At 36.1% G+C, this 27,403-nt stretch overlaps 1 protein-coding gene across 1 annotated transcript in view; it reads right to left on the bottom strand.

Moving 5' to 3' along the window:
- The window catches only part of SPATA17 (spermatogenesis associated 17), a 293,216-nt gene that overhangs the window by 42,834 nt on the left and 222,979 nt on the right, over positions 1–27,403 (bottom strand). Inside the window, exon 9 of the mRNA XM_002717401.5 lies at positions 25,816–25,951. Coding sequence (XP_002717447.2) covers positions 25,816–25,951 — 136 coding nt within the window. The remainder of the gene's footprint in view (positions 1–25,815; positions 25,952–27,403) is intronic.

The raw sequence follows: 27,403 nt of genomic DNA, 5'->3' as shown, positions 1-27,403 counted from the left end.
ATAACTTTATAATATTTAATTGATATTCTTAATGTCAGTTGCTTCCAATCAAGTTATCACTTTCTGCTCCTTTAGTCATTTACATTTCATAACTTTCAACATGTGAGATTATAATTTTATGTAAAAATTTAAACTTGTATAGTCACCTAAAAAGTAACTTAGAGGTTAATTCAGAATTAATAACACAATTATCAGTCTGCCAATTAAATGACAAAAGTTTAAACAGGCATCATTCTCAAAATCAGTCCCACAGTACATTTATGGCATCTTCTGAGGATGACTATGAATATTTAAATAATTCCGTGAAGAATGTCTTCAGAAGAAAATAGATTGATTTTAGGTGAATTTAGAAATACTCCATTATGTATATTAAAATAAATTAAATCGGCAACAACTTTTCACAATGGAACCATTTCTTCAAGCAGATTCTCAAGCAGGAAGCCCAGTATGTGACACAGATGAATGGAACTCTGAGTTGAGCAGACATTTCGGATAGTCTAAGCACTCCTTGGTGCACACTATACAAGGTGACATGAGTGGGCAAGTAACACAAAATTAAGAGAAGTACTGGATTTGTTATTTTTATGGTCTGTGTCATTACTGGCTTCCTTTACCTTTCTGTAAGTGGTAAAATATTAAGCACCAACTTGGGGACTTAGCAAAAATAATTTTCAAAGAGCTGCTTTTAATGATCTTATATAAAATCAAATGGAAGATAAAAAGGTTATGAAATGCTATCTATAAATTGAAATCTGACTTGATACTAAGCTTTTACAAATTTGCTTTATAAATAGCACAAACTAGATGTTTGGTATATATAAATGTCAATATTTACCTTTTATATTAAAATCTAAATTTATAAAAATGTATTTATAGTAATGAAAGACAAATTAGCTTTTTAACAATCAATTTTTCTACATAGCATATTCTAATATTCATTCATGAAAATAGAGCTTATAATGGATATATTTTAAATGGTAGATAAATGTAGCATTAGAGACATTGTAATATATGCAATCAGATTATAATATATATTAACAAATTAGGAAAATAAATAAAATGTGTCATAAGTATAATAATAACTAAAATGTATGTTTACCATGAGTATTTTTCTAAATGAGTCACATGATTCTATAATTCAGTCTTCATAATACCATTTTGAATAAAGTGAAATATTTCTTTCCACAGATGTGGAAACTAAGGTACAGAAAGTTTAAATAATTTGCTTAAATTAAGCATCTAGGGACAGACATTTAGCCTATCAATTAAGATGCTGGTTAGGATACGTGTCTTTCATGTTAGAGTACACAAGTTTGATACTCCAGCTTTCTTTTTGCCAATTCAGGCTTTGTGAGACAGCAGTTGATGGCTCAAGTAATTGGATTCCTGCCACCCACATGGGAGACATAGATTGAGCTCCTGGCTTTGGCCCTTTCCAGGGGCAACTGCAGGCATTTGAAGGGAGAACCAATAGATGGGAACTTTCTCTGTCTTCCTCTCTCTTTCTTCTTCTCAAATTTAAACTAATTATGCATATAAATTAGAATAAATTTAAATAATTGAAATGTAGTTATGCATATAACTTGGAATTTGAACCCAGGGAATTTGATTTTAAAATGTAATTTCATAATTATTATGTTCCAATACCATGGGTTTCATATATAGTGATGTTAATGAATGACAGTTCTGTAGTTTCCACATTAAATTTTTGAAGACTTATTATATGAGTCAGAAAATAAATGAGAAAATATCATTTTCACATAAACAACAAAATTAGGTTTATTTCTCAGTAAACCTAGTAACAAATGTATAGACTGTATATGAAAACAACTATAATTTTTATGGAGAAGAAGAATGTTTTCAGAGAAGAAAGCATAATAATTAAAATCAAGGAAATGCTAATTTAAATGGTCGTTTCAGTCCTATGTGATTTGAAAATCTTAAAGTCAACAATATTACATGTTAGCAAGAACACAGAATGTCACTGTTGTAGACAAAATTGACATAATCCTTTGGAAAATGCATTTTTCTGGAACAAATTTAAAAGTGTACACATCCTACAATCCAACAACACTTTTTAAATATGTGCACTAGGAAACATGGAAAAGAATAAATATAGCATTCATATTAGCATGGCTTGTTAGAGCAAAAGGCTAGAAATAAACCCAGATTCATTTCTAGTAAAATGAGTAAAATGTAACAAATTTATGTGTATAATATTTTATCCAGAAACCCTCTATTTAAGAAATACAAACTACAATGATTTTTCCCACCATACCCGCCCTCCCAGCCACACTCCCACCCATCTTCCTCCTCCCTCTTCTATCCCCATTCCTATTTTTTACTAAGATCTATTTTTAATTAACTTTATAAGCATATGATTGACTCTATATTAAGTAAAGATTTCAACAAATAGACAAATAGTATAAAAAAAAAAAAAACTTGTTCCTCAACAGTCAAGACAAGGGCTATTCAAAGTCATTGCATCTTGCAGTGTTAATTTCACTTCTATAGATTAACTTTTAGGTGCTCTATTAGTTATCACTGATCAGGGAGAACATATGGTATTTTTCCTTTTGGGACTGGCTTATTTCACTAAGTATGATGTTTTCCAGTTTCATCCATTTTGTTGCAAAAGACAGGATTTCACTGTTTTTATCACTGCATAGTATTCTCTGGTGTATATATCCCATAATTTCTTCATCATTCTTCAGTTGATGGGCATTTGGGTTGATTCCATATGCTAGCTAGTGTGAATTGAGCTGCAATAAACATGGGGGTACAGGTAATTCTTTCATATGCTGATTTCATTTCATTTGGTAAATTCCTAGTAGTGAGATGGCTGAGTCATATGGTAGATCTATATTCAGATTTCTGAGATATCTCCATAGTCTTCCACAGTGGCTGTACCAATTTGCATTCTCACCAAGAGTGGACTAGGTAGGGTACCTTTTCCCCCACATCCTCACCAGCATTTATTATTTGTTAATTTGTGCATGAACGAGGGTGAGGTGAAACCTCATTGTGGTTTTGATTTGCATTTCCCTGATGGCTTGTGATTCTGAGCATTTTTTCATGTGTCTGTTGGCCATTTGGATTTCCTCTTTTGAAAAATTTCTGTTTAAGTCCTTTGTCCATTTCTTAACTGGGCTGTTTGCTTTGTTGCTGTGGAGTTTCTTGATCTTGTTATAAATTCTAGTTATTAATCCCTTATCAGTTATATAGTTTGCAAATAATTTCTCCCATTCTGTCAGTTGCCTCTTCACTCTCCTATTTATTTTGCCGTGCAGAAGCTTCTCATTTTGATGTAATCCTATTTGTCAATTTTGGCTTTGGCTGCCTGTGCCCTTGGGGTCTTTTCCAAGAACTTTTAGTCTATGCTGATGTATTGCAGGGTTTCCTCAATGTTCTCTAAAAATGTGATGTTATCAGGTTGTAAGTTTAGGTATTTAATCCACGTTTAGTGGATTTTTGTATAAGGTGTAAGGCAGAGGTCTTGCTTCATACTTCTGCATGTGGCAAACCAGTTTTCCCAGCACAATTTATTGAAGAGACTGTCCTTGTTCTAGGGATTGATTTTAGCTCCACTGTCAAAGATAATTTGGTTGCAGATGCATGGGTTGATTTCTGGTGTTTCTGTTCTGTTCCATTGGTCTATCTGTTTTTGTACAAGTAAAAGGATGGGTTGATTATAACTTTGATTATAAATTCAAGTATGTCTTGAAATCTGATATCATGATACTTCTCACTTGTTTTTTGTTGTATAGGATTGCTTTAGCTATTTGGGGTTTCCTGTGTTTCTATATGAATTTTAGCATCATTTTTTCTATATCTGAGAAGAAAGTTCTTGGTATTTTGACTGGTATTGCATTGAATCTGTAAATTGCATTCGGTAGTATGGGCATTTTCATGATATTGATACTTCCAATCTGTGAACATGGAAGATTTTTCCTTTTTTGTGTCTTCTTCTATTTCTTTGTTTAATGTTTAGTAATTCTCATCATAAAGATCTTTGACATCCTTTGTTAAATTTATTCCAAGGTATTTTTTGTAGTTATTATGAATGGGATTGAACTTAGAGGTTCTTTCTCAGCTGTGGCATTGTATGTATATACAAAGGCTATGGATTTTTATGTGTTGATTTTATATCCTGCTACTTTACTCTTTTATGAGTTCCAATAGTATCTTAATAGAATCTTTTGGATGTCCTATATATAGAATCATGTCATCTGCAAGTAGGGATAATTTGACTTACTCCTGCACAGTTTGTATCTCTTAGATTACTGTTTCTTGTCTAATGTACTTTCAGGACTATACTGAATAGCAATGGTGAGAGTGGGCATCCTTGTCTGGTTCTGGGTGTCAGTGGGAATGCTTCCAACTCTTCCCCATTCAATAGGATGCTGGTCATTGATTTGTCATAAACTGCTTTGATTGTATTGAGGAATGTTCTTTCTATACCCAATTTTCTTAAAGTTTTTATCATGAAATGGTGTCATGTTTTATAAGTGGTTTTTCTGCATCTATTGACATAATCATATAATTTTTTCTTCAATTTGTTAATATGACATATCACATGATTTGATTTGCAAATGTTGAAACATTCCTGCATAACTGGGATAAATGCCACTTGGTCCAGGTAAATGATCTTTCTGATGTGTTCTTGTATTTGATTGGCTAGTATTTTGTTGAGGATTTTTGTGTCTATGTTCATCAGGGAAATTGGTCTGTAGTTCTCTTTCTCTGTTGTATCTTTTTCAGGTTTAGTAATTAATGTTATGCTGGCTTCATAGAAGGAGTTCAGGAGGATTCCTTCCCTTCCAATTTTTTAGAATAGCTTGAGAGGAATTGTAGTTAGCTCTTTTTTTAAATGTCTGGTAGAATTCTGCAGCAAAGCCATCTGGTACTGAGCTTTCTTTGCTGGGAGAACCTTTATTACGGATTCAATTTCCATCAATATTTTTTAATTGGAAGAATCAATATCATCAAAATATCCATTCTCCCAAAAGCAATTTATAGATTCATTGTGATGCCAATCAAAATACCAAAGACATTCTTCTCAGATCTAGAAAAAAAATGATTCTCAAATTCATATGGAGACACAGGAGACCTCGAATAGCTAAAGCAATCTTGTACAACAAAAACAAAGCTGGAGGCATCACAATACCAGATGTTAGGACATACTACAGGGCAGTTGTAATCAAAACAGCATGGGTACTGGTACAGAAACAGATGGATAGACCAATGGAACAGAATTGAAACACCAGAAATCAACCCAAACATCTACAGCCAGCTTATATTTGATCAAGGATCTAAAACCAATTCCTGGAGCAAGGACAGTCTATTCAATAAATGGTGCTGGGAAAACTGGATTTCCACATGCAGAAGCATGAAGCAAGACACCTACCTTACACCTTACACAAAAATCCACTCAACATGCATTAAAGACCTAAATCTACGACGTGACACCATCAAGTTATTAGAGAACATTGGAGAAATCCTACAAGACATTGGCACAGGCAAAGAGTTCTTAGAAAAGACCCCGGAGGCACAGGCAGTCAAAGCCAAAATTAACATTTGGGATTGCATCAAATTGAGAAGTTTCTGTACTGCAAAAGAAGCAGTCAGGAAAGTGAAGAGGCAACCGACAGAATGGGAAAAATATATTTGCAAACTATGCAACAGATAAAGGGTTAATAACCAGAATCTACAAAGAGATCAAGAAACTCCACAACAACAAAACAAACAACCCACTTAAGAGATGGGCCAAGGACCTCAATAGACATTTTTCAAAAGAGGAAATCCAAATGGCCAACAGACACATGAAAAACTGTTCAGGATCACTAGCAATCAGGGAAATGCAAATCAAAACCAAATGAGGTTTCACCTCACCCCAGTTAGAATGGCTCACATACAGAAATCTACCAACAGATGCTGGCAGGGATGTGGGGAAAAAAGGACACTAACCCATTGTTGGTAGGAATGCAGATTGGTTAAGTCACTATGGAAGTCAGTCTGGAGATTCCTCAGAAACCTGAATATAACCCTACCATACAACCCAGCCATCCCACTCCTTGGAACTTACCCAAAGGAAATTAATTTGGCAAACAAAAAAGTGGTCTACACCTTAATATTTATTGCAGCTCAATTCACAATAGCTAAGACCTGGTATCAACCTAAATGCCCATCAACGGTAGACTGAATAAAGAAATTATGGGACATGTACTCTATAGAATTCTATACATCAGTAAAAACAATGAAATCCGGTCATTTGCAACAAAATGGAAGAATCTGGAAAACATTATGCTGAGTGAAATAAGCCAATCCCAAAGGGACAAATACAATATGTTCTCCCTGATTGGTGACAACTAACCGAACACCAAAAAGGAACCTTGTTGAAGTGAAATGGACAGACACTATGAAACAGTGACTTGGACAGCCCTTGCCCTGACAGTTGTTGACAACTTAATACTTTATCCCTTTTAGTATTTTTTTCTGTTTGTTCTACTTAATACTATTGGTTGAACTCTGTAATTAATACACAATTATTCTTAAGTGTTGAAACTTAACTGAAATGTGATCCCTGTTAAATATAAGAGTGGGAATAAGAGAGGGAGGAGATGTACAATTTGGACATGCTCAAGCTGACTTGCCCCAAATGGTAGAGTTAGAAACGTGCCAGGGGATTCCAATTCAATCTCATCAAGGTGGCATGTACCAATTCCATCTCACTAGTCCAAGTGACCAATTTCTGTTCACAATTGATCATAATGATAGGACTAAGAGTCAAAGGGATCACATAAACAAGACTAGTGTTTGCAAATACTAACTGATGGAATAAAAAAGGGAGAGAACTATCCAACATGGGAAGCAGGATATAGCAGGCTCATAGAATATCAGATATCTAAACAGCACTCTGGCCTCAGAATCAGCCCTGAAAGCATTTGGATCCAGCTTAAAAGCCCATGAGAGTATTTCAGGCATGGAAAGCCAAGACACTCTGGCAAAAAAAAATGAACTAAATGAAAGATCTCTGCAAGTGAGATCCCAGTGGAAAGAACAGGTCATCAAATAAAGAGGTACCTTTCTCTGAAGGGAGGAGAGAACTTCCACATTGACTATGACCTTGTCTAAATAAGATTGGAGTTGCTGAATTCAAAAGGCCTCCATAGCCTTGGTAACTCATGACAGGAGCCTAGGGTGGTTACTGATGCCATAAACAAGAATGTCAATTTGTTAAGTCGACAACAGGAGTCACTGTGCACTTACTCCTCATGTAGGTTCTCTGTCCTTAATGTACTGTATATTGTGATTTAATGCTATAACTAGTACTGAAACAGTATTTTACACTTTGTGTTTCTGTGTGGGTGCAAACTATTGAAATCTTTATTTAATATATACTAAATTGATCTTCTGTAAATAAAGAGAATTGAAAATGAATCGTGATGTGAATGGAAGGGGAGTGGAAGCGGGAGAGGGGAGGGTTGCGGGTGGTAGGGAAGTTGTTGGGGGGGAAGCCATTGTAATCCATAAGCTGTACTTTGGAAATTTATATTCATTAAATAAAAGTTAAAAAAAAAAAACGATTTATGGCCGGTGCCGTGGCTCAATAGGCTAATCCTCTGCCTGTGGCACTGGCACACTGATTTCTAGTCCCGGTTGGGATGCCAGATTCTGTCCCAGTTGCCCCTCTTCCAGGTCACCTCTCTGCTGTGGCCTGGGAGTGCAGTGGAGGATGATCCAAGTTCTTGGGCCCTCACCCGCATGGGAGACCAGGAGAAGCACCTGGCTCCCAGCTTTGGATCAGCACAGTGCGCCAGCCGCAGCATTCGGCCGCGGTGGCCCTTGGAGGGTGAACCAATGGCAAAGGTAGACCTTTCTCTCTGTCTCTCTCTCACTGTCCACTCTGTCAAAAAATAAATAAAAAATAAAATAATAAAAAAAGATTTATTTATTTATTTGAAAGTCAGAGTTACACAGAGAAAGGAGAGGCAGAAAGAGAAAGGTCTTCCATGTGGTGGTTCACTCCCCAATTGGCAGCAATGACCGGAACTGCACCAATTCAAAGCCAGGATCCAGGAGCTTCATCCTGGTCTCCCATGCAGGTGCAGTGGCCCAAGGACTTATGCCATCTTCTGCTTTCCCAGGCCATAGCAGAGAGCTGGATTGTTAGTGCAGCAGCCGGGACTCGAACCGGCCCCCATATGGGATGCTGGTGCCTCAGGCCAGGGCGTTAACCCACTGTGCCACAGGGCCGGCCCCTTAACATTTCTTTTAAATAGCTGTGTGCTCTTAATTAGGTGCATATATATTTATAATAGTCACATCTCCCTGTTGAATGATCCCTTCATCATTACACAGTGCCCTTGTTTGGCTTTTTTATCAGTTTTTATGTTATTCTATTTTGGCTGATATTAGGATGGCTACATCAGCTCTTTTTTGGTCTGTTGGCATGGAATATCTTTTTCCATTCTTTCACTTTCAGTCTGCGTTTATCTTTGTTAGTGAGATGTTTTTCTTGAAGGCAGCAAATAGATGGGTTTTGTTTTTTTAATCCATTCAGAAAGTCTGTATCTTTAAACCAGACAGTTGAGCCCGTTTACATTCAAAATGTGTATTGATAAGTAGTGACTTGGCCCTGCCATTTTTCCATAAATAATTCTATTGTTTACTTTGGATTGTATTTTTTTGGGGGAGATTTTCTGACTTCACCTTCTTTCATAGTGATGTTCATGTTTTTGTGTTTCTGTTTCAGGCACATCCTTAAACACCTTTGTGTAAAGCTGGGTGCTTGTTTTTCTTGTTCAAATATTTATTTTATTTATTTAAAAGACAGAGTTACAGAGAGAGGTAGAGACAGAGAGAGAGGTCTTCCACCCATTGGTTTATTCCCTAGATGACTGTAGCAGCCAGCCTGTGCTGATCCGAAGCCAGGAGCCAGGAGCTTCTTCCAGGTCTCTGACATAGGTTCAGGGGCCCAAGGACTTGGGCCATCTTCTGATGCTTTCCCAGGCTATAGCAGAGAGCTGGATTGGAAGTGGAACAGCTAGGACTTGAACTGGAGCCCATATGGGATGCCAGAGATGCAGGTTGGGGCTTTAACCCTCTGTTCCACAGTGCCAGAACCTAATTTCTGTTTGTTATGGAAGGTTTTTATTTCATCTTCATTCATAAATGAGAGCTTTTCAGGGTACAGTATTCTGTGTTGACAATTTTTTTCTCTTAAGACTTGGAATATATCTCTCCATTCTCTTCCTAGCCTGTAGGATTTCTGATGAGGCACTTGTTAGTCTAATTGGAGATCCTCTGAAAGTAATCTGGCATTTCTCTTAGGCACACTTTAGAATCTTTATGTTTTACTGTGGAGAATTTTACTACAATGTTTGTGGTGAAGATATTTTCTAGTCATGTCTATTAGGAGTTCTATGAGCTTTCTGTACTTGAATGTCATTTTTTTTTCCAAATTGGGGTAGTTTTCTGTAAGTATTTCACTAAAAAGGGTCTTTTAATCCATTCTCTCTTTACAAACCTTCAGAAATTCCTAAGACCCATTTGTTGAGTCTTTTGATAGTATCCTATAAATCTGATTTTTTTAGTTTTCTAATTTTTTCTTCCATTTTTTGGTCTACTGTAAGATTTCCAGAGATCTGTTTTCTAACTCTTTCTTATGCCTCACCAAGTATTTTCTTAAGTCTTTCCACCATACTTTTTATTTGTTCTATTGAATTCTTCATTTCCAATATTTCATTTTGATTTCTCTTTAAAATATCAATTCTGTGCAAAAGATTTTCATTCATGTTATGTATAGATTTCTTTGGTTCATGGACTGGCTTCTGAATACTTGCTAGTAATTCATGATCAGATTTTTGAATTCCACTTCTGGCATTTCACCAGTCTCTTCATATTCACATTCTAGTATTGAAGTGTTGTTTCTTTTGGAGGCATCCTGTTGTCTTCCTTATTGTTTCTTGAATTGCTGCATTTTATATTAGGCATTTGTGGTTACACTTTTTTTCCCCATGCAATGGTTTTTATATTTGAATTATACCTCTTTGGCTTAGTAGTGAATACCTAGAGGCATATGATGGGTGTGGTCAGGGAACTCTGTTCAGTGGTCCAGGATGAGGGAATTGCCCAAGGTGACACTCATGTTGGAGTGGTAAGTCTTTTTTTTTTTTTCTTTTAATCAGAGGGGAGGTTTGTTCTACTCTGTTGGCATATTCTCATGCTCATTTTTTCTCCTCAAAGGAGATCAATGCCCGGTACTAGCCCCAGTGGGTTTACAAAAGGTCCATGTAGTCTGTGCAGTACTCAGTGTGAACAAGGATCCTGCCAGGGAATCAGGAGCCCCAAGCATGTTCAGCCACCCACAGTGACTGCTCAAAGTCTCAGGCACACCCTGTGCTCTCCCACACAGCCACAATTTTTTCACAGTCCTACACACAAGGCTCTCACAGTCACAAGCACTCAGCCCCATGTCAATTTTCTCAGCTAGACTCAGGCATCACCCTCTTGGTTGTTTGCTGGGCATGTGGACAGCAGCTGGTGCAGCTGTTAGATATGTCCAAAATGGTGCCTGCTCTCTCTCAGGTAGTTATAGGATGCCAGCATCAGGTGGTTGGGGAGAGAGAAATGTGTGTCTGTGTTTTTTCTCTCAAGGTTAGCAGGTACACTGTACCCCATAGGGTTCCAAGCCAGACTCATGCCAGCCTCTTCCTACAGCATTATCTTCAATGGTTTGGGCTTTGCAGTCTGGTCTAACCTCACTCCAAAGATAGTGCTAAGGCTCTCTGTTTCTGAGGTCCTGAGTTGTGCACATCCAAACCCTCCACGTGGGTCCACAGTGCCCCTCTAATTTGAGTGGAGTTTCCTCTGCAGTTTTCTCCCTAATTCTTCCCTGAGGTTGCATTCTCGCCACTGTTTTTTCAGCCATCTTCCCCTAGACTACAACAGTAAGCTCTCTCTTTATTCCACCATCTTGACAAAACTTCTATGTGTATAATAGTTTACAACAGTGGAAAGGAATGAAATATGTGCTTTCTACTGAGTTATAAGAACAAAAACAAAAAAACATACTATGATTTACAAACTTATATAAATCTATTTATAGAAGGTGCCTAAACTTATATAAATGTGTTTATGAAATATGCTTAAATTGTAAATTACACTACTATTTAGGAATACACACATATATAAGACATGATTTTGAAAATTCAGGATAGTAGGTATCTCTGATCAGGAACAGAAAAAATGGAGTCATTAAGAAAAACATGAGTTCAAAAAAATAAGAATGTTCTTTTCTAAACCAGATAGATCCTCATACAAATATTTTTATAAATAACATGCTAGTATTCTATAATACTTGACATTTAATGGAGGAATTGAATTTCAGTTTATAAATATACATACATATATGTTATTTTATATAAAAGTAGCTAGTAAACTGAAACTAATAAAAATTCTATAGAAGTCACAATGTAAGTAAAATTAAAGGAAATGAAAAATAAAATAAAAATGACAGACTTGCTATTTGTCTTAGTTTACTTTCTACTGTATAATAGAATACCAAATACAAAGTAATTTACAAAGAAAGCAATTCAGTTCTCACAGTTCAGAGGCTGGGAAGATCAATCTGAAGATGCCAGCATCTGGTAAGGGCATTACACAGCAAGAGCAAGAGCTGGATTTTATAACAAAACCACTCGTGTAATAACAGCATTAATATATTCATAAGGCTGGAGCCCTCATTGCCTTATTATTTAGAGGTCATACTTGTTAACACTGTTTTAATGGCAATTAAATTTCCACGTGTGTTTTTGAGGGGACATTCAAATCTTAGCACTAATCATGGGAAAATGAGTAAATGTCAATCAGAAAAATCAGAAGTTACTGGAAAATTTATATAACTTAATCATCATTGTAAAAGAATAAATTTCAGATCAATTTCTACTATCATAAATATACCAGAAAAAACATAAATGATTGTTTCATATTTAGAAAGACTTGAGAAGTATATTCTAGACAAAACTGCTCCCCTTCTAAAATAATCAGATAAAATTAGTAAAGTGGTATGGGTTTAGCAGGATTTGTCTTCCTAAAACTCATGCATCTGTTTAAACTCTGATGTCTTAATGTTGATGGTTGATGGATTAAGGGTAGAGATTTAATCTAATGATGGCTTTTGAGACTTGGAGCCAATGGGATGTCATTGGGTTCTTGGACATGGTGTTCTTGCAAGAGATTTTATTATTTGAGTTGAAGTTCTGCCTAGTTGTTCTCTCTCTCTCCTTCCTGGATCACGATGAGATTATTCCTCCATACCTGAAATGACCAGCCTCCACAGGCACCAGAATATGAGGCCACTTGATCCTGAACTGTAACCTTCAAACTAAAAGATGACATAAACCTTTTCTTTCTTATAAAGCTCCTCTAGGGTATTTTGGCTAAAGTAAGGAAAATCAGAATAATATAATAACCAATGAATTCCAAGCAGGATAAGTAAGAACAAATATATACTTGAACCAAATGTTCATATACTATATAATTAGATGTATTAGAAAAGGACAAGCCCATGAAAAGTAATACAGGCAAAAGATACGAATATGTAATTTTTGAAGTGCCCACAAAGTATCTGAAAATATTTTTAGTTCATGTTGTTATCAAAGCAATGAAACTTTTAAAGATATAATAATTTGTACCTATCAAATTAATGATAATAAAACAATATTCAATGTTGATGAGAATGTAGGAAAATAAAATTCACACAAACCCCTGGAAAGGTAAATTAGTTTCATCTTTAAGACACATGGGAAGATGAATCAAAAGTCTTAAGAATGTACAAATTCTTTAGCTCAGGGTTTCTCAACAGTAGCACAACTGATATTTTAGGTAGGTAATTGTTGTGAGGTTTAACAAGTTTCACAATCCCTAGCGGGCATCCATTAGATTCATGTGACATCCTCCACTCAGCTAAAAAGCTATGGTCAAAGCTTCAAAACTACTCTTCATGGAGAACCACTGCTTCAAATTGTCATTTCCATTACTAGGAACTTATTTCTAAGGAAATACTTTTGTGGGCAAAGACTGAGTGGCAGGAGAGATCCTCTCAGCATTACTTTCCAAATATGAAAATTTGGAGAGATTAATTTAAAATCAAAAGAAATTGGTTAAATAGTAACATCCACAAAAGATAGCATAATTTATTCATGCTAAACATCTTCTATTCTTCAAAAATGATATTTTATCATGTATCTCCCTACAACTATTGCTCAATACCTCTTCTCCTGTTCATAGCCAAACTTATTCAAATTATTATATATATTTGATACCCACTTTCCCTCCCAACTCCCTTCTCAACCCACTCCAGTGAGAGTTAGTTTCCCATACTATCATTGAATCAGCTCCTGCTAAGGAACCAATGACCTTCATTTTGCTAAATCTATGGGGCTTTTCCAGTACTCATCTTATTTGACTTCATGGCATCATTTGACATGGCTCATCACTCCTTTCTTCTTATTGCATTATCTTTCCTTGACTTCTTTGATAAGTATATTCTCTTGGCTTCCCTCACATTTATCAACCTCCTTTAAAGGTTCATCCTACTCCAAATGGCCATTAAATATTGGCATTGCTCAAAATCTCTCATAGCTGTTCTTTCTTCTTATTCTATATACCTAATTCTGGCAATTTAATCTACTTTCTTTTTTTGAAGGTTTTTATCTAATGAATACAAATTTTCATATGTACAGCTTTTAGGGATATAGTGTTTCTTTCCCCCATACCCGCCCTCCCACCCACACTCCCATCCCACCTCCCAGTCCCTTTCCCGTTCCATTTTCCATTAAGATTTGTTTTTAATTTACATTATATACAGAAGACCAACTCTTTACTAAGGAGAGATTTCAACTATTTGCACCCATACAGACACACAAAGTATAAAGTACAGTTTGAAGACAAGTTTTACCATTCATTCTCATAGTACAACTCATTAAGGACAGAGGTCCAGCATGGGGATCAAGTGCACAGTGACTCCTGTTATTGATTTAACAATTGACACTCTTATTTATGGCATTGTTGATCACCCGAGGCTCTTGACATAAGCTGCCAAGGCTATGGAAGCCTTCTGAGTTCACAAACTGTCAGTTTTTAGACAGGGCCATATGCAAAGTGGAAGTTCTCTCCTTCCTTCAGAGGAAAGTACATCCTTCTTTGATGGCCCCCCTCTTTCCACTGGGGTCTCACTCACAGTGATCCCTCATGCGGAACCATTTTTGCTACTATGTCTTGGCTTTCCATGCCTGAAACACTCTCATGGTGTTTTCAGTCAGGCCTTAGGGCTGTTTAATCTACTTTCATTGTTTCAGTTATTTATGGACCAAATATACTCAATTTTGTGACTGTAGTCAATACTGGCATTCTATGCAATGAGCTTTCTGTATTCAGCTATTTATTTTACATCTCTAATTGGGTAAGTCAAAACCTCAAATTCAAACATGTCCAAAATTGAACTCAAGATTTTTTCTTATTACTACCCAGATTCTATTCCTTTGATTTCTTTCCTCAATCTCAAAGAGTAGTATAACTATAAATTCAGTTGCCCCTCGCAGAAAATGAAGTGATCAGCAATATCCTCCTCCTTTAATCATGCCCCTTCATATTACAAGTGAAACCTTATATTCTCGGAAGTGAGAGGTATTTAGCACATTGTAATCTTTCTTCTAGAAGCTCTTTACATCCCTCATGCATTCACCAAATACACACAGAAGCACACAAACACGGAGTCTTATTTCTTATCACCATATCTTCACAATTCAGCTGAAGTATCATTTCTTCTCAGAGTCCCTTCACAGTCCCCAGATAAGACAGGGTCTTTTATATATAGCCTCATAGATTAACAACCTTTTTGGAGAATCAAAATTTCTGCTATTTGTGACTAATTTCCGCTATTCCTGTCAAATAGTGAGATAAGGCCAATAGCAGAGTAGAAAACTATACCTATAACTAAGTTATTATACTCAGATTATAGAGTTCATTTCAAGGTGGATCCTGCAGCCAAATAGGGTAAGTTATGTTGGAATTTCAGGGCAACAGGTTTGGAAGTAAAACAGATTTGCTGTTTCTATTCAATGGAAGATCTCCCTGTGGACATGGCCATCATCATCACCATCAGAAAGACACACCCATGAGAAAACTGGGGAGAACTAAGTCTGTATTTACTGAATATCTTCCAGTACAATATTCATTAATTTCTTTAAAATATGTTTGATATTATTTCATTGAAACAAATTTTATAAGTTTTGTCACAATGTATTCATTTTTCCTCAAGCCCAGTTCCCTGTAACACTAATTCAGTTGCTGTATACAAAGGAAGTAGAAGATAATAACTGAGTCAATTAAAATTGATATACAGTATTTATTTTATAAATATATGTATTAAAATTAGATCAATTTTAGCATCATTGAGGGAGGGTTTGTACCAAGAATAAAATCAATCAAAGAAGGCTCAATATTAGGACATATATAATACAACATTTTAATGGGTTAAGGGGAAAACAGTCATAGTGATCTTTCTGGATGCTGAAAAATTGCTTGATAAAATTTGATAATCTCATTTTAAAAATAATAGTATTTCAATGTAATATTTTAAAATACTTATATGCAAATATGACACTGCCAAAGGGTTATAATCATGTTTTGTATGTATTATATATACAACAGCCAATACTACATACAGAAAAATACATGATGTCTTCTTCTGTCATATCTTCATCATTCTATAAGTGCTAATAAATCTTATCAGAAAATTTTAAAGTTAAGTAAAGAGATTATAAAGTAAGAGGTAGAAGTCTGGGTATATGAATATTTATTAATTGTGTAATGGTGTTGGTAAACCTAACCACTAGAATTAGTGGTAAAATTTATAAAGTAATCATTCAAATATAGCATTCTATATAAATATTTCCTGTAAATCAAAAACAATTTATAGAGTAAGATGACAGAAAATTCTATTCATAACAGCAATATGAACATAAAATAATTAGAAAATGCTTAAACAATACACAGAAACTGAAAAAATATAAAACTCTCCTAGAGGTCATTTTTATCAAATACAAAGCATACTATGAATGCTAAGACTTAAAAATATTATATCAATTCTCCAAATTAATCTAAATATTATATAACATCAAATAAAATAATGTGAAAACATCACTTTTATAAATGACTGACAATAACCTAATGTTGATGATGGTAAAGGAAAATGCATATATTGAATAATGTATACATTTTATTAGGAAAGTTTGACAATATAGAACAAAAATATTAATAATGTGCTCACTCTGCATCAGTCAGGGTTCTTCAAAGAAAATTAACAGGTTACAGATGGATTATCTCTATTTCTTAAAAAATAGAGAGAGAGAGGGAGAGAGAGTGAGAGAACTTAATGAATTGATTCAAATAATTCTGGAAATGAGCAGATTTAAAATCTGTAAGGCAGGCCCTATACTGAAAGCTCAGGCAGGAATTGATTTTGTAGTCTTGAGACATTAACTCTTCTTCTCTGGTAAATCTCAGTTTTTGTTCTTAAGATCTTCAACTGATTATATGAGACCCACCTATATTATGGGTAATCAACTTAAAGTCAACTAGATGTAAATGATGCACCACAATCTGCAAAATATCTTATCTGCACCACCTAACTAGATTCAATGTTTGATGAAACAATGGTATTATATCTTAGTCAAACTGACACTGAAAACCTATGATCACATTCTCTGACTCTGCAGTATCACTTTCAGGAATTCATTAGGGGAGATAAAATGGTGAGGGAAGGAGTGGAGATGTATGCATAAAACTAAATACCTCAGCAGTAGTACCAAAACAGTGCTGCTACCTAATGGTTTGATATTGCACTACCTAGAACTATATACAAATGACCCTATGATTTCCCTATGTCAAACAACAGACATAGCAGCTAGAATGACATTATACTAAGTACTGTTAAATGTTATCTCTTGGTTCACATAATGTTTCAAAAGTACTTCCATGATTGCTAAGGTGAAAATCAGCTTCTTTCTAAGGTGGAAAGTCTATTTCCTAGTTATATCTCCAGTCATTTTAGGACCTTGATTCTGGTAAACTTGCTCTATTTTCAAGCCAAAGAATAGGAAATCACAGAAAGAAATTAAAGCAATAATGCTACAACTAGGGATGAGGAACATAAAGATGGAGGGACCAGTGCTGTGTTGCAGTGGGTTAAGCTGCCACCTGTAATTCTTGCATCCCATGAGTGGCCAGTTGGATTCCCAGCTGCTCCACTTCTGATCCAGCTCCCTGCTAATGCACCTAGGAAATCAGTGGAAGATGGCTCAGTACTTGGGCCTCTGTCATCCATTTGGGAGACCCAGATGCATCCCAGGCTCCTGCTGGGCCCAGCCCTGGAGATTGGCCATTTGGGGAGAGGGAGTGTCTCTCCATCACTCTTTGTAACTCTTTCAAATAAATTAATAAATCTTAAAAAAATGACAGAGACCAAATTTCCCACTGATATCTCAACATACTTTCCAACAACAGCAACAAAGAGTAATTTGAGGCTTTGAAATTAAAAAGCATCAAGTTTAAGAGTTTAATTATAGAATAGTACAGAGACACCCATTCCATTATCTCTGTCCATTGAACAATTTAACTGTCATTATTCTAGTTTTGCAATAGTGCAGAGAAGAAAATAATGTGTTGAATTTTTAGAGAGTTAAAATCTTACAGGGGAACTTCTGGTACAGTTCAAAAATCACACTGGGAATAAAAACTCTGAGAAGAAAAATTCTATAGACAAACCATAAAAATCTCTCACTTTCAGACTAAGATTTTTGACCTCTACCACAGCGTACAGCTGTGTATTTAGGGGAAGCAACTTACTTGCGGTAACGTAAATCTTACAGATCTCAGAGGGAAAGGTTTACCATAGTCTCTTTAGCATTGTGTGGTTTTTAATAATCTGAGAGAGATATCTCAATTTCAGACCTTACTGCAGTCACAGAATAAAAACTTTTGTTTTAAATGGCTTATCATTCTTCTTAAAACCTTGGTGTCAAATAAGACCAGTGTCTGAAAATAATAATAGATACAATTAAAAAGGAGAAAATGATCCTACATTGGAAGCAGGATACACAGCAGACTCAGAGGATGGCAAATGTTCTAAATAGCACTCTGGCCTCAGAATCAGCCCTGAAAGCATTTGGATCCAGCTTAAAAGCCCATGAGAGTATTTCAGGCATGGAAAGCCAAGACACTCTGGCAAAAAAAAAAAAAAAAAAATGACCTAAATGAAAGATCTCTGCAAGTGAGATCCCAGTGGAAAGAACAGGTCATCAAAGAAAGAGGTACCTTTCTCTGAAGGGAGGAGAGAACTTCCACTTTGAATATGGCCTTGTCTAAATAATATCGGAGTTGGTGAGCTCAAGAGGCTTCCATAGGCTTGGAAGCTCATGAAAAGAGCCTTGGGTGATTACTGACGTCATAAATGGGAGTGTGAGTTGTTAAGTCAACAACAGGAGTCACTGTGCAATTACTCCCCATGTAGGACCTCTGTCTTACTTAAAGTTTTGTACTATGCGAATTAATGGTAAAACTACTACCCAAACAGTACTCTATACTTTGTGTGTCTTTGTGGGTACAGTTTGTTGAAATCTTTACTTAGTATACACTAAGTTGATTTCTGTATATGAAGATAATTAAAAATGAATCACAATGAAGAATGGGATGGGAGAGGGAGTGGGAGATGGGATGGTTGCAGGTGGGAGGGAGGTTATGTGGGGAAAAGCCACTATAATTCAAAAGTTGTACTTTGGAAATTTATATTTATTAAATAAAAGTTGAAAAAAAAAACCTTGGTGCCTTTATATTGTTCATCACTCAAATTAAATACTTTAGAGTAAAATGCAAATTGAGTCCTTAGGTTAATGATCAGATATAATCTTTGGAAAAATCTTAGAAACATCACTGCACATATTATTTTCATTCACAAGTTAAAATTCAAGTATGAAAATAAGTTGAAGCCACTTTAAAATATATAATTAAAAATTACTGAACAATATAACAAATTGATCAGAAACAAGAGTGATAAAAAGCAAAGGTAGCATACATTTGTTTTAACATTTTAAATTATACTATATGTTAGATATTATTATAATAAATAGCAGAAGGAAATATTTACCTTTGCCCAATTTTTTAAAATGCATAACTGATGAAAGTGTAGATAACATATGCGTATATAAACACATCTATAGTTATTTAATAAAATTTGTGAAAACTTACACTTTTCTTGAATCCTACAGTGCTTAGGAAAAATAAGAAAGGGCAATTGCTGGTAGGTGAGGGAAATTGAAGACTTTCAGTCCCTGATATATTGGAGAGAGCAAAAGTGAGAGAATGTATTTAAACTGAATATTTGATTATTGAAGGTGATCCCCATAAGCAAAATATTTTCCCATAATTACACCTAATTATTTAATTGTTTACATTCACTAATGATATGAAACAACACAAAACAAACAAATGTAAGGGGCTGTTTTCCAGCAAGTGCATAATCGTCAATCAACATGTACTGAAAGATTCTTAAAATTATAGGAAGCTGGCCTGTTTAAATAGAAAGACATATTTTATTCCAATCAATGCATAAAAGTAAAATTATCCATAACTGAAGCATGTTTCTCTGCTGTACAGTTCAGCTGTAATGATCCCCACACACTGCACTTGCACATCAATTATGATAATCGTAATCACGGTCGTTAAGCTGAATGTTCATTATTATCAGGATGCTGGTGACAGCAGATTCAATCACCGGGTGCAATGGGCAAGCAGTCACAGTCCCACCCAAGTTTCTGCAGACAACGATGTGCCACATTAAATCTATGATGTGTTCCACATCCCACTCTATTCCAAAAGCTGTAGACAGTAAAGGTCAACTTTATGTTCTGTGCAATATGCTTAGGTTCTCTAAATTAATTCTTTGGAGTACTGGATATTTTTATGCTTTGTAGCTTATAAAATTCTTTTTAGGATCGAAATGCATGTGAAAATAACAAAAAGGGACTGCTCTACTGTTGTAATTCACCTGTAATAAGGCAGATGAGGATAGATTCTACCTATAGGAACGATCTTAAGAGTCTCTTCCTTTCGCAAACAAGGAAAGATGAAACAGTTCCATTAAAATCAGTTGTCTAAAATGCACATGGAAACTCATTCTGATTCAGATAAAGGCCTCAGACTATCATTTCTGCTTCAGTAAATATGAACATATGTAAATGTTTTGACAACTAAAAGAATGTTTTTAGTACACTGAAGTTTTTATTGTCCTACTCTTTTTAGATCTATCCAAATAGATTAAATTAATAGTGACTGGTATACTCCAATTTAATTTCACATCTATTTTAAATATTGAGATAAGCACAATAAAGAATTTATAAGTATAAAGTATTTACCTGAACTTAAAATGTTTCACCATTTAAAGATGGAAACTTAGAATCTAACAATTTAATTTGTGGTAGTTTATAAGTAGATCAAAGAAGTAAAAGTAAATAATATGATATGGACATTGATTTTTATTGATTTCTACTCTTTCAAGTAAATTATATATCACTATGTTATTTTTTATTATTGACTTTCATATTTCATAGAAAAACACTATCATTTGCGCTCAATTCTCTGATTTTGTGATTTCATTGTACAGTACTCTTCAGAGCAATGCATTAAATAAAACAAAAAGCTAAATTATATTTTATTTATTTGATGAAAATGTGATTGGAGAACAGATTGAGTAACATTTGATTTTTCTACTGATTGATACTCATTAAAGCCACTGGTTAACAAATCATTTAAAATCAGTAACTTTCATGTTTAAAAGTGATGGGAAAAAAGTTCTCCAAATAAACAATTCTGAAACATGATGGAAAGGTTGGAGAACAGCAGCCAGATAAACTTGATTGAGCTTTTTCTTGGCAGAATCCAGTCTGCTACATGCTACTAAATGTTATGTACATGTAAATATGTGAAAATATTCCATTTTCCCACAGAAACACCATAACTTCATGTCAATCCTTTCTTTCTTCTACATTTTGAGCCTAATGACTCCAGTCTCCTCAATATTCTCTTTAATGTGCCAATAATAAATAATTTATGGCTTAGTATCCAAAATCAAAAATCAAATTTTGGGGGCAGGCATTTGGCCTAGTGGTTAAGAGGATGGCTAAAGACATTTAAATTTCATATTGGAGGAGTACATGGGCTCAATGCATCTTCCTGCTAATGCAGAAATGTTGACCATGGAAGGCAGTGATGATGGCTCAGGTGGTTAGTTCCTGTCAATGACATGATGAAACCCAGGTTGAGTTTCCATTTCCTGGCTCTGGGAACAGCCTGGGTCCAGTTATGAGGATATCAAAGAAATAAAGATTAGTTAATTCACTTGTAAAACACAAAATCTTATAAAAAATGCCTGCTTTTAGAAACCTGTTGAGTGAAATTATCTAAATAATTTAATATAGAATCAAAATATAAAATATTTCAAGTAATTCTAATATTTTACATATAATCAACATGATGGCTAATTTTTTTTAAAGATTTATTTATTTATTTGAAAGTCAGAGTTACACAGAGAGAGAAGGAGAGGTAGAGAGAGAGGGAGAGGTCTTCCATATGCTGGTTCACTTCCCATTTTGTTGCAATGGCTGGAGTTGAGCCTATCCAAAGCCAGGAGCCAGGAGCTTCCTCTGGGTCTCCCACATGGGTGCCGGGGCCCAAGGACTTGGGCCATCTTCCACTGCTTTCCGAGGCCACAGCAGAGAGCTGGATTGGAAGTGGAACAGCCAGGACTCGAACTGTTTTCCATATAGGATGCTGGCACTGGAGGCGATGGCTTTACCTGCTATGCTGCAGCGCCAGCCCCCATAATGGCAACTTTTATACTATGTAGATTTCATTAGCCACAAAGGAATAAATGATTTAATAATTGTATTTTAAGAGATGAAAAGGAAGACAGGGAGAAATAAGGAATGAAGGGAGGATATGAAGATGAAAAAAAGTAATGAAGATTAGGAGGGAGGTAGGAAGGCAAGTTGGTATTTGATATTGTCTACACAGTTTTTTTTTAAGATTTATTTATTTTTATTTATTTAAAAGTAGGAGTTACACAGAGAGAGAAGGAGAGGCAGAGAGAGAACGAGAGGTCTTCCATCCGCTGGCTCACTCCTCGATTGGCTGCAACTATCAGAACTGCACCAATCTGAAGACAGGAGCCAGGAGCTTCTTCCGGGTCTCCCAAGTGGGTGCAGGCATCTAAGGACTTGGCCCATCTTCTACTGCTTTCCCAGGCCATAGGAGAGAACTGGATAGTAAGTGGAGCATCCAGGACTCGAACTGGCATCCACATGGGATGCTAGCACTGCAGGAGGTGGCTTTACAGGCTATGCTTCAGCGCTGACTGCTATACAGCTTGTATTGGGTTAGGAGGACCAATGATTTATTGAGATTTGAATCTTTATACCTTTCCTTTCCTTAATTTTCACAGAATACAACAGCAATTACTTGTGATTAATTTTGTTGAGTAAATGCACTTCTTTTTTTTCTCATGTTTTAATTTTTAATTTTTTTTTTTTTTTATTTTTTGACAGGCAGAGTTAGACAGTGAGAGAAAGGTCTTCCTTTTTCCGTTGGTTCACCCCGCAAGTGGACACTAAGGCCGGAGTGTTGCGGCTGGCACACTGTGCGGATTTGAAGCCAGGAGCCAGGTGCTTCCTCCTGGTCTCCCGTGCGGGTGCAGGGCCCAAGCACTTGGGCCATCCTCCACTGCACTCCCGGGCCACAGCAGAGAGCTGGACTGGAAGAGAAGCAACTGGGATAGAATCTGGCACCCCGACTGGGACTAGAGCCCGGGATTAGTCTAGTGAGCCACGGTGCCGGCCAAGTAAATACACTTTTTTTTTTTTTTTTTTTGACAGGCAGAGTGGACAGTGAGGGAGAGAGAGAGAAAGGTCTTCCTTTGCCGTTGGTTCACCCTCCAATGGCTGCCGCGGCCGGTGCGCTGCGGCCGGCACACCGCGCAGATCCGATGGCAGGAGCCAGGTACTTATCCTGGTCTCCCATGGCGTGCAAGGCCCAAACACTTGGGACATCCTCCACTGCACTCCCGGGCCATAGCAGAGAGTTGGCCTGGAAGAGGGGCAACCGGGACAGAATCCAGCGCCCCGACCAGGACCAGAACCCGGTGTGCCGGCGCCGCAGGCGGAGGATTAGTCTAGTGAGCCGCGGCGCCGGCTAAAATACAATTCTTAAAGCATAAAGAGGCACATAATAATTCCTCCAAAATAAGAAAACAAATTTAAATTTGGTGTAAAATAACAGTGCAATTGTAACAACAGCTTCTGGCAAAACAAGTTTTCTCTTTAAATGATAATATGATTTCCTTTTAAATCATTTAAACATTTAACTTTTCCTTTCAATAGCTGAAAGGTAAATATGTATATGTATGTATATATATATAGCTATATATATATATATGTACATATTAAAACATGAATGCCATGTTTCAGACATAATGTCTGTCATACGGTGGGACTGAACTGTTTCCCCTCATTCAAATGCTGAACTCTATTTTTGACTGTATTGCTGATAGGGCCTTTCAGGAGGAGACTAAGATTAAATGAGGTCATTCAATAACCCGTAAGTGATGTGTTTTTAACTACAGCAGGAACACATTGATAAGGAACCTAATCATATAACATGGTGAAAACAATATCTTACATACCTCTTTATTCCCAGTGCCTGGAAAAAGTTCTTGACTAATAGACTACAGTAACGAGATAGTGGCTACAATCAGGAACATAATAATCAGTCACATCAACAGAAACCAGGAACAGTGATGTGATTATAGTAGCAAAGACATTGCCAATTTGAACTAAATGGGACACAGAAAGTACTACAGAATGAAGGCAGGCTACTGTACTTCTTAAGATTAGACAGCATGATCCACTATTCTTCAAGGAAATGATTCCATAGGAAAATGTATATTAAATTTATGTCATATATCTTTATTTCAGTTATGTATATTACATGCCTCTTACTTTCCCCATCTATTTATAAACATAAATATACAACAACACAACACTGGAATAAACCTCCAATCTCTTATTGACAGTAGGTCAGTTGCGCCATCTTTAAGCATACAACTACAAATAATTTTGTCTTTTTTCATACACTGAGTATTTAATAAGCATGTAAAATAACTCACACAAATCTATCAGAAAAAAAAATATAAAAAACTAGGTAGAATACTTGAGCAGCCACTTCACAAATGAGGTTTTCCAAATGGCCAGTGAACACTGGAAAAGACCTCAACCTTATTAAATTCAATAAAGTTAAATCTACAAGATCCTATTACACACCCACTAGAATGGCTAAAAATAAGACAGACAATACAAAGTTTTGAAAAAGACATGGAACAACTGAAATCCTCATATTCTAGGCAGGAGTATGAATTGGTACAACTAGCCGGCGCCGTGGCTCAATAGGCTAATCCTCCGCCTAGCGGCGCCGGCACACCGGGTTCTAGTCCCGGTCGGGGCGCCGGATTCTGTCCCGGTTGCCCCTCTTCCAGGCCAGCTCTCTGCTATGGCCAGGGAGTGCAGTGGAGGATGGCCCAGGTGCTTGGGCCCTGCACCCCATGGGAGACCAGGAAAAGCACCTGGATCCTGGCTCCTGCCATCGGATCAGCGCGGTGCGCCGGCTGCAGTGGCGGCCATTGGAGGGTGAACCAACGGCAAAGGAAGACCTTTCTCTCTCTGTCTCTCTCACTGTCCACTCTGCCTATCAAAAAAAAAAAAAAATTGGTACAACTGCTAAGCAAAGTTGTTTCCAAACTGAACATGACATCTAAACATAATGCAACCATTATGACACAGATATTGTACCTCTAGATGGATAGCCTACTTAAACATATTACATGTCTGCCAACAGTGAGGAGGCCATATATACTTTGTTATATTTCAAACAATGGGATGTGCAGCAATGGACATGAATGAACTGTAGCTACACATCGCGTGAAGCAGAAGTGTGCCTGTACATCTCAAATGAACTGCCTTTGCCGAATGTGCAACAGACAGAACTCATATATGGTGACAACATATTAGACCATATTTTGGGAAAAGGAGCATGCAACTGAGGAGAAATCTGGGGTGGAGGGGCTGGCCACACTCTATTTCCTGATGAGAGTATGCTCCCTTAGTGAAAATTCATTGCTTATTTGGGTGTTCTTTTTTTGTTTGTTTGTTTCACCTTTTAAAATTTTATTAATATAAAGAGAATAGACTTTGTTTATTTCATAGATATGATTCTAAGAATGTAATGATTCTTCCCTTCCTCTCTTTCCTCCATCCTCCTTCCTTTCATTTTGTCTTTCAGTTTTTTGTGATGATATACTTTCAAACCACAGGCTTAATACTCTTCTAAATAAAGAGTTTTACAAGTAAAAAGTAGAATGACTACTGTCCTGCAGGAATGTAGACAAGGGTTATAACAATAATCAAATCACAAGATGTCAATTTCACTCATTTACATTAAGTGTTGCGTGTTTGCGCTCTATATATTAGCTACCACAAATCAAAGCAAACATGTGTTTTGTGTTTTGGGATACTGCTTATTCCACAAATATAAGCTTAATGGTCTCCAGTTGCACCCAACTGGTCTTAATCATGATGAGAATATTTATATTTAATTTTTAACCTTTCAAAATTGGAATAATTTTTTTTTACTCTTTCATGAATTTACCTTATCACAGATCCATTTCTTAGGGTTTTCACTTCGGAAATGTTGTTCCCCACAGGAATCAGGACCATACTTGCTTGATGAATGCATTGATGGGATGTACTTTTCATTTTTATGGTAGGAAGAAAATGGCAAAAACCTGAAAGAATATTTAGGTTAATATGCTTAATGCACATGTATTTGATTTAAAGAATATACATTTGAAGGAACAGTAGTCTAGCATCATGAAAATAATGGATGGTTTGGAGTCAGAATACCAGGTTTCCATTTCACCCTCTCTGTCATTATCAGTATTAGTAACTTCTAGAACTCATTATTTCTGATTGTGAAAATTGAAATACTAAAACTATTGACAGATTTTCATAAGTCTCAAATATATTATAAATATAGATATTAAATAATAAATATATGAATTAAAGATAGGCAAAATACCTCAAAATTTACTATGTCAGTAAAAATATGATTCATTGTAAAGTAGGATCCCAAAATTAAAAGGACAATCAAGCAATTCTCATTGAAATGCATTTTCTTCAAAGCTTCAGTTGCTTAACTATCAGAGGCGTTTTCATAGAGGTTAAAAAATTCATGGCCAGCAGATCTGTAGTCACACCTTTGCTAGACCTATTCCCTTTTCAAATTACTTAACCTCCAGGACTCTTTCCTTCCACATAGGGCTGCTATGAAAGATGAAAAATTCAATATACATAAAGGATTTAAAATGGAGACTGAAAAGAACCAGAATCTAATAAACAATGGTGATGCTAAAAGTAGAAGTAAAAGCAGAAAATAACTTGTTAATGTGATAATCATTACTATTTTATCAAAATTACTATTACATTTAGGTGTTAAGATCAACATAAAAGAAAAGGTTTTCAAAATTTATGTAAACTCTCAGAGAACATCCTAAGATTGTGATGTACATTCACTGTAACTCAAATCCCTCAACACAACTCACTGAAGTAAGAATAAAATAATTTATAAACACACACAAAGAAAGAAGATGAAAAGAATACAACAGATGAAAAGAAAACATTTTTGGCTCAGGAAATCAGGTGGTAAATTAGTAACTGGCAGAAAAGAATTAAGAAAACTGAATTTTGAGACCAGAGTTGTGGTGCAGCAGGTTAAGCTGCTGCCTATGACACCAGCATCTCATATGAGCACTCATTCTGAGTCTCAGTTGCTCCATTTCCAATAGAAGTCCCTGCTAACGTGCCTAGGAAAGCAGCAAATGCTGGCCTGAGTCTTCAAGCCCCTGCCACCTCCATGAGAAAACAGGATGGAGTTTAAGCTCCTGGCTTCAGCCTGGCCCAGCCTTGGCCATTGAAGCAATTTGGGGATTGAACCAGAGGCTGGAAGAACTCTCTGCTCTCTTTTCTCTCTGTAACTCTGCTTTTCAAATAAATAAAATAAATACTAAAAAAAAACAAAAACAAACAAAAAAAACCCACATCTGTTAACATATGTGGTTAAAAACAAACTGAAGTTTAAGAGGCCAAGGAGCAACCTGTCCTGCAGAACTCGGTAAAACCTTGTGAACTGAAGGTGCAGTGAGTTCAGATGAGAATGAGAAATAAAGCTGAAAACAGAT

Source organism: Oryctolagus cuniculus, chromosome 13 (assembly GCF_964237555.1).
Source record: "Oryctolagus cuniculus chromosome 13, mOryCun1.1, whole genome shotgun sequence".
Lineage (NCBI taxonomy): Eukaryota > Metazoa > Chordata > Mammalia > Lagomorpha > Leporidae > Oryctolagus > Oryctolagus cuniculus.
This window is presented reverse-complemented; position numbering and strand designations above follow the sequence as displayed.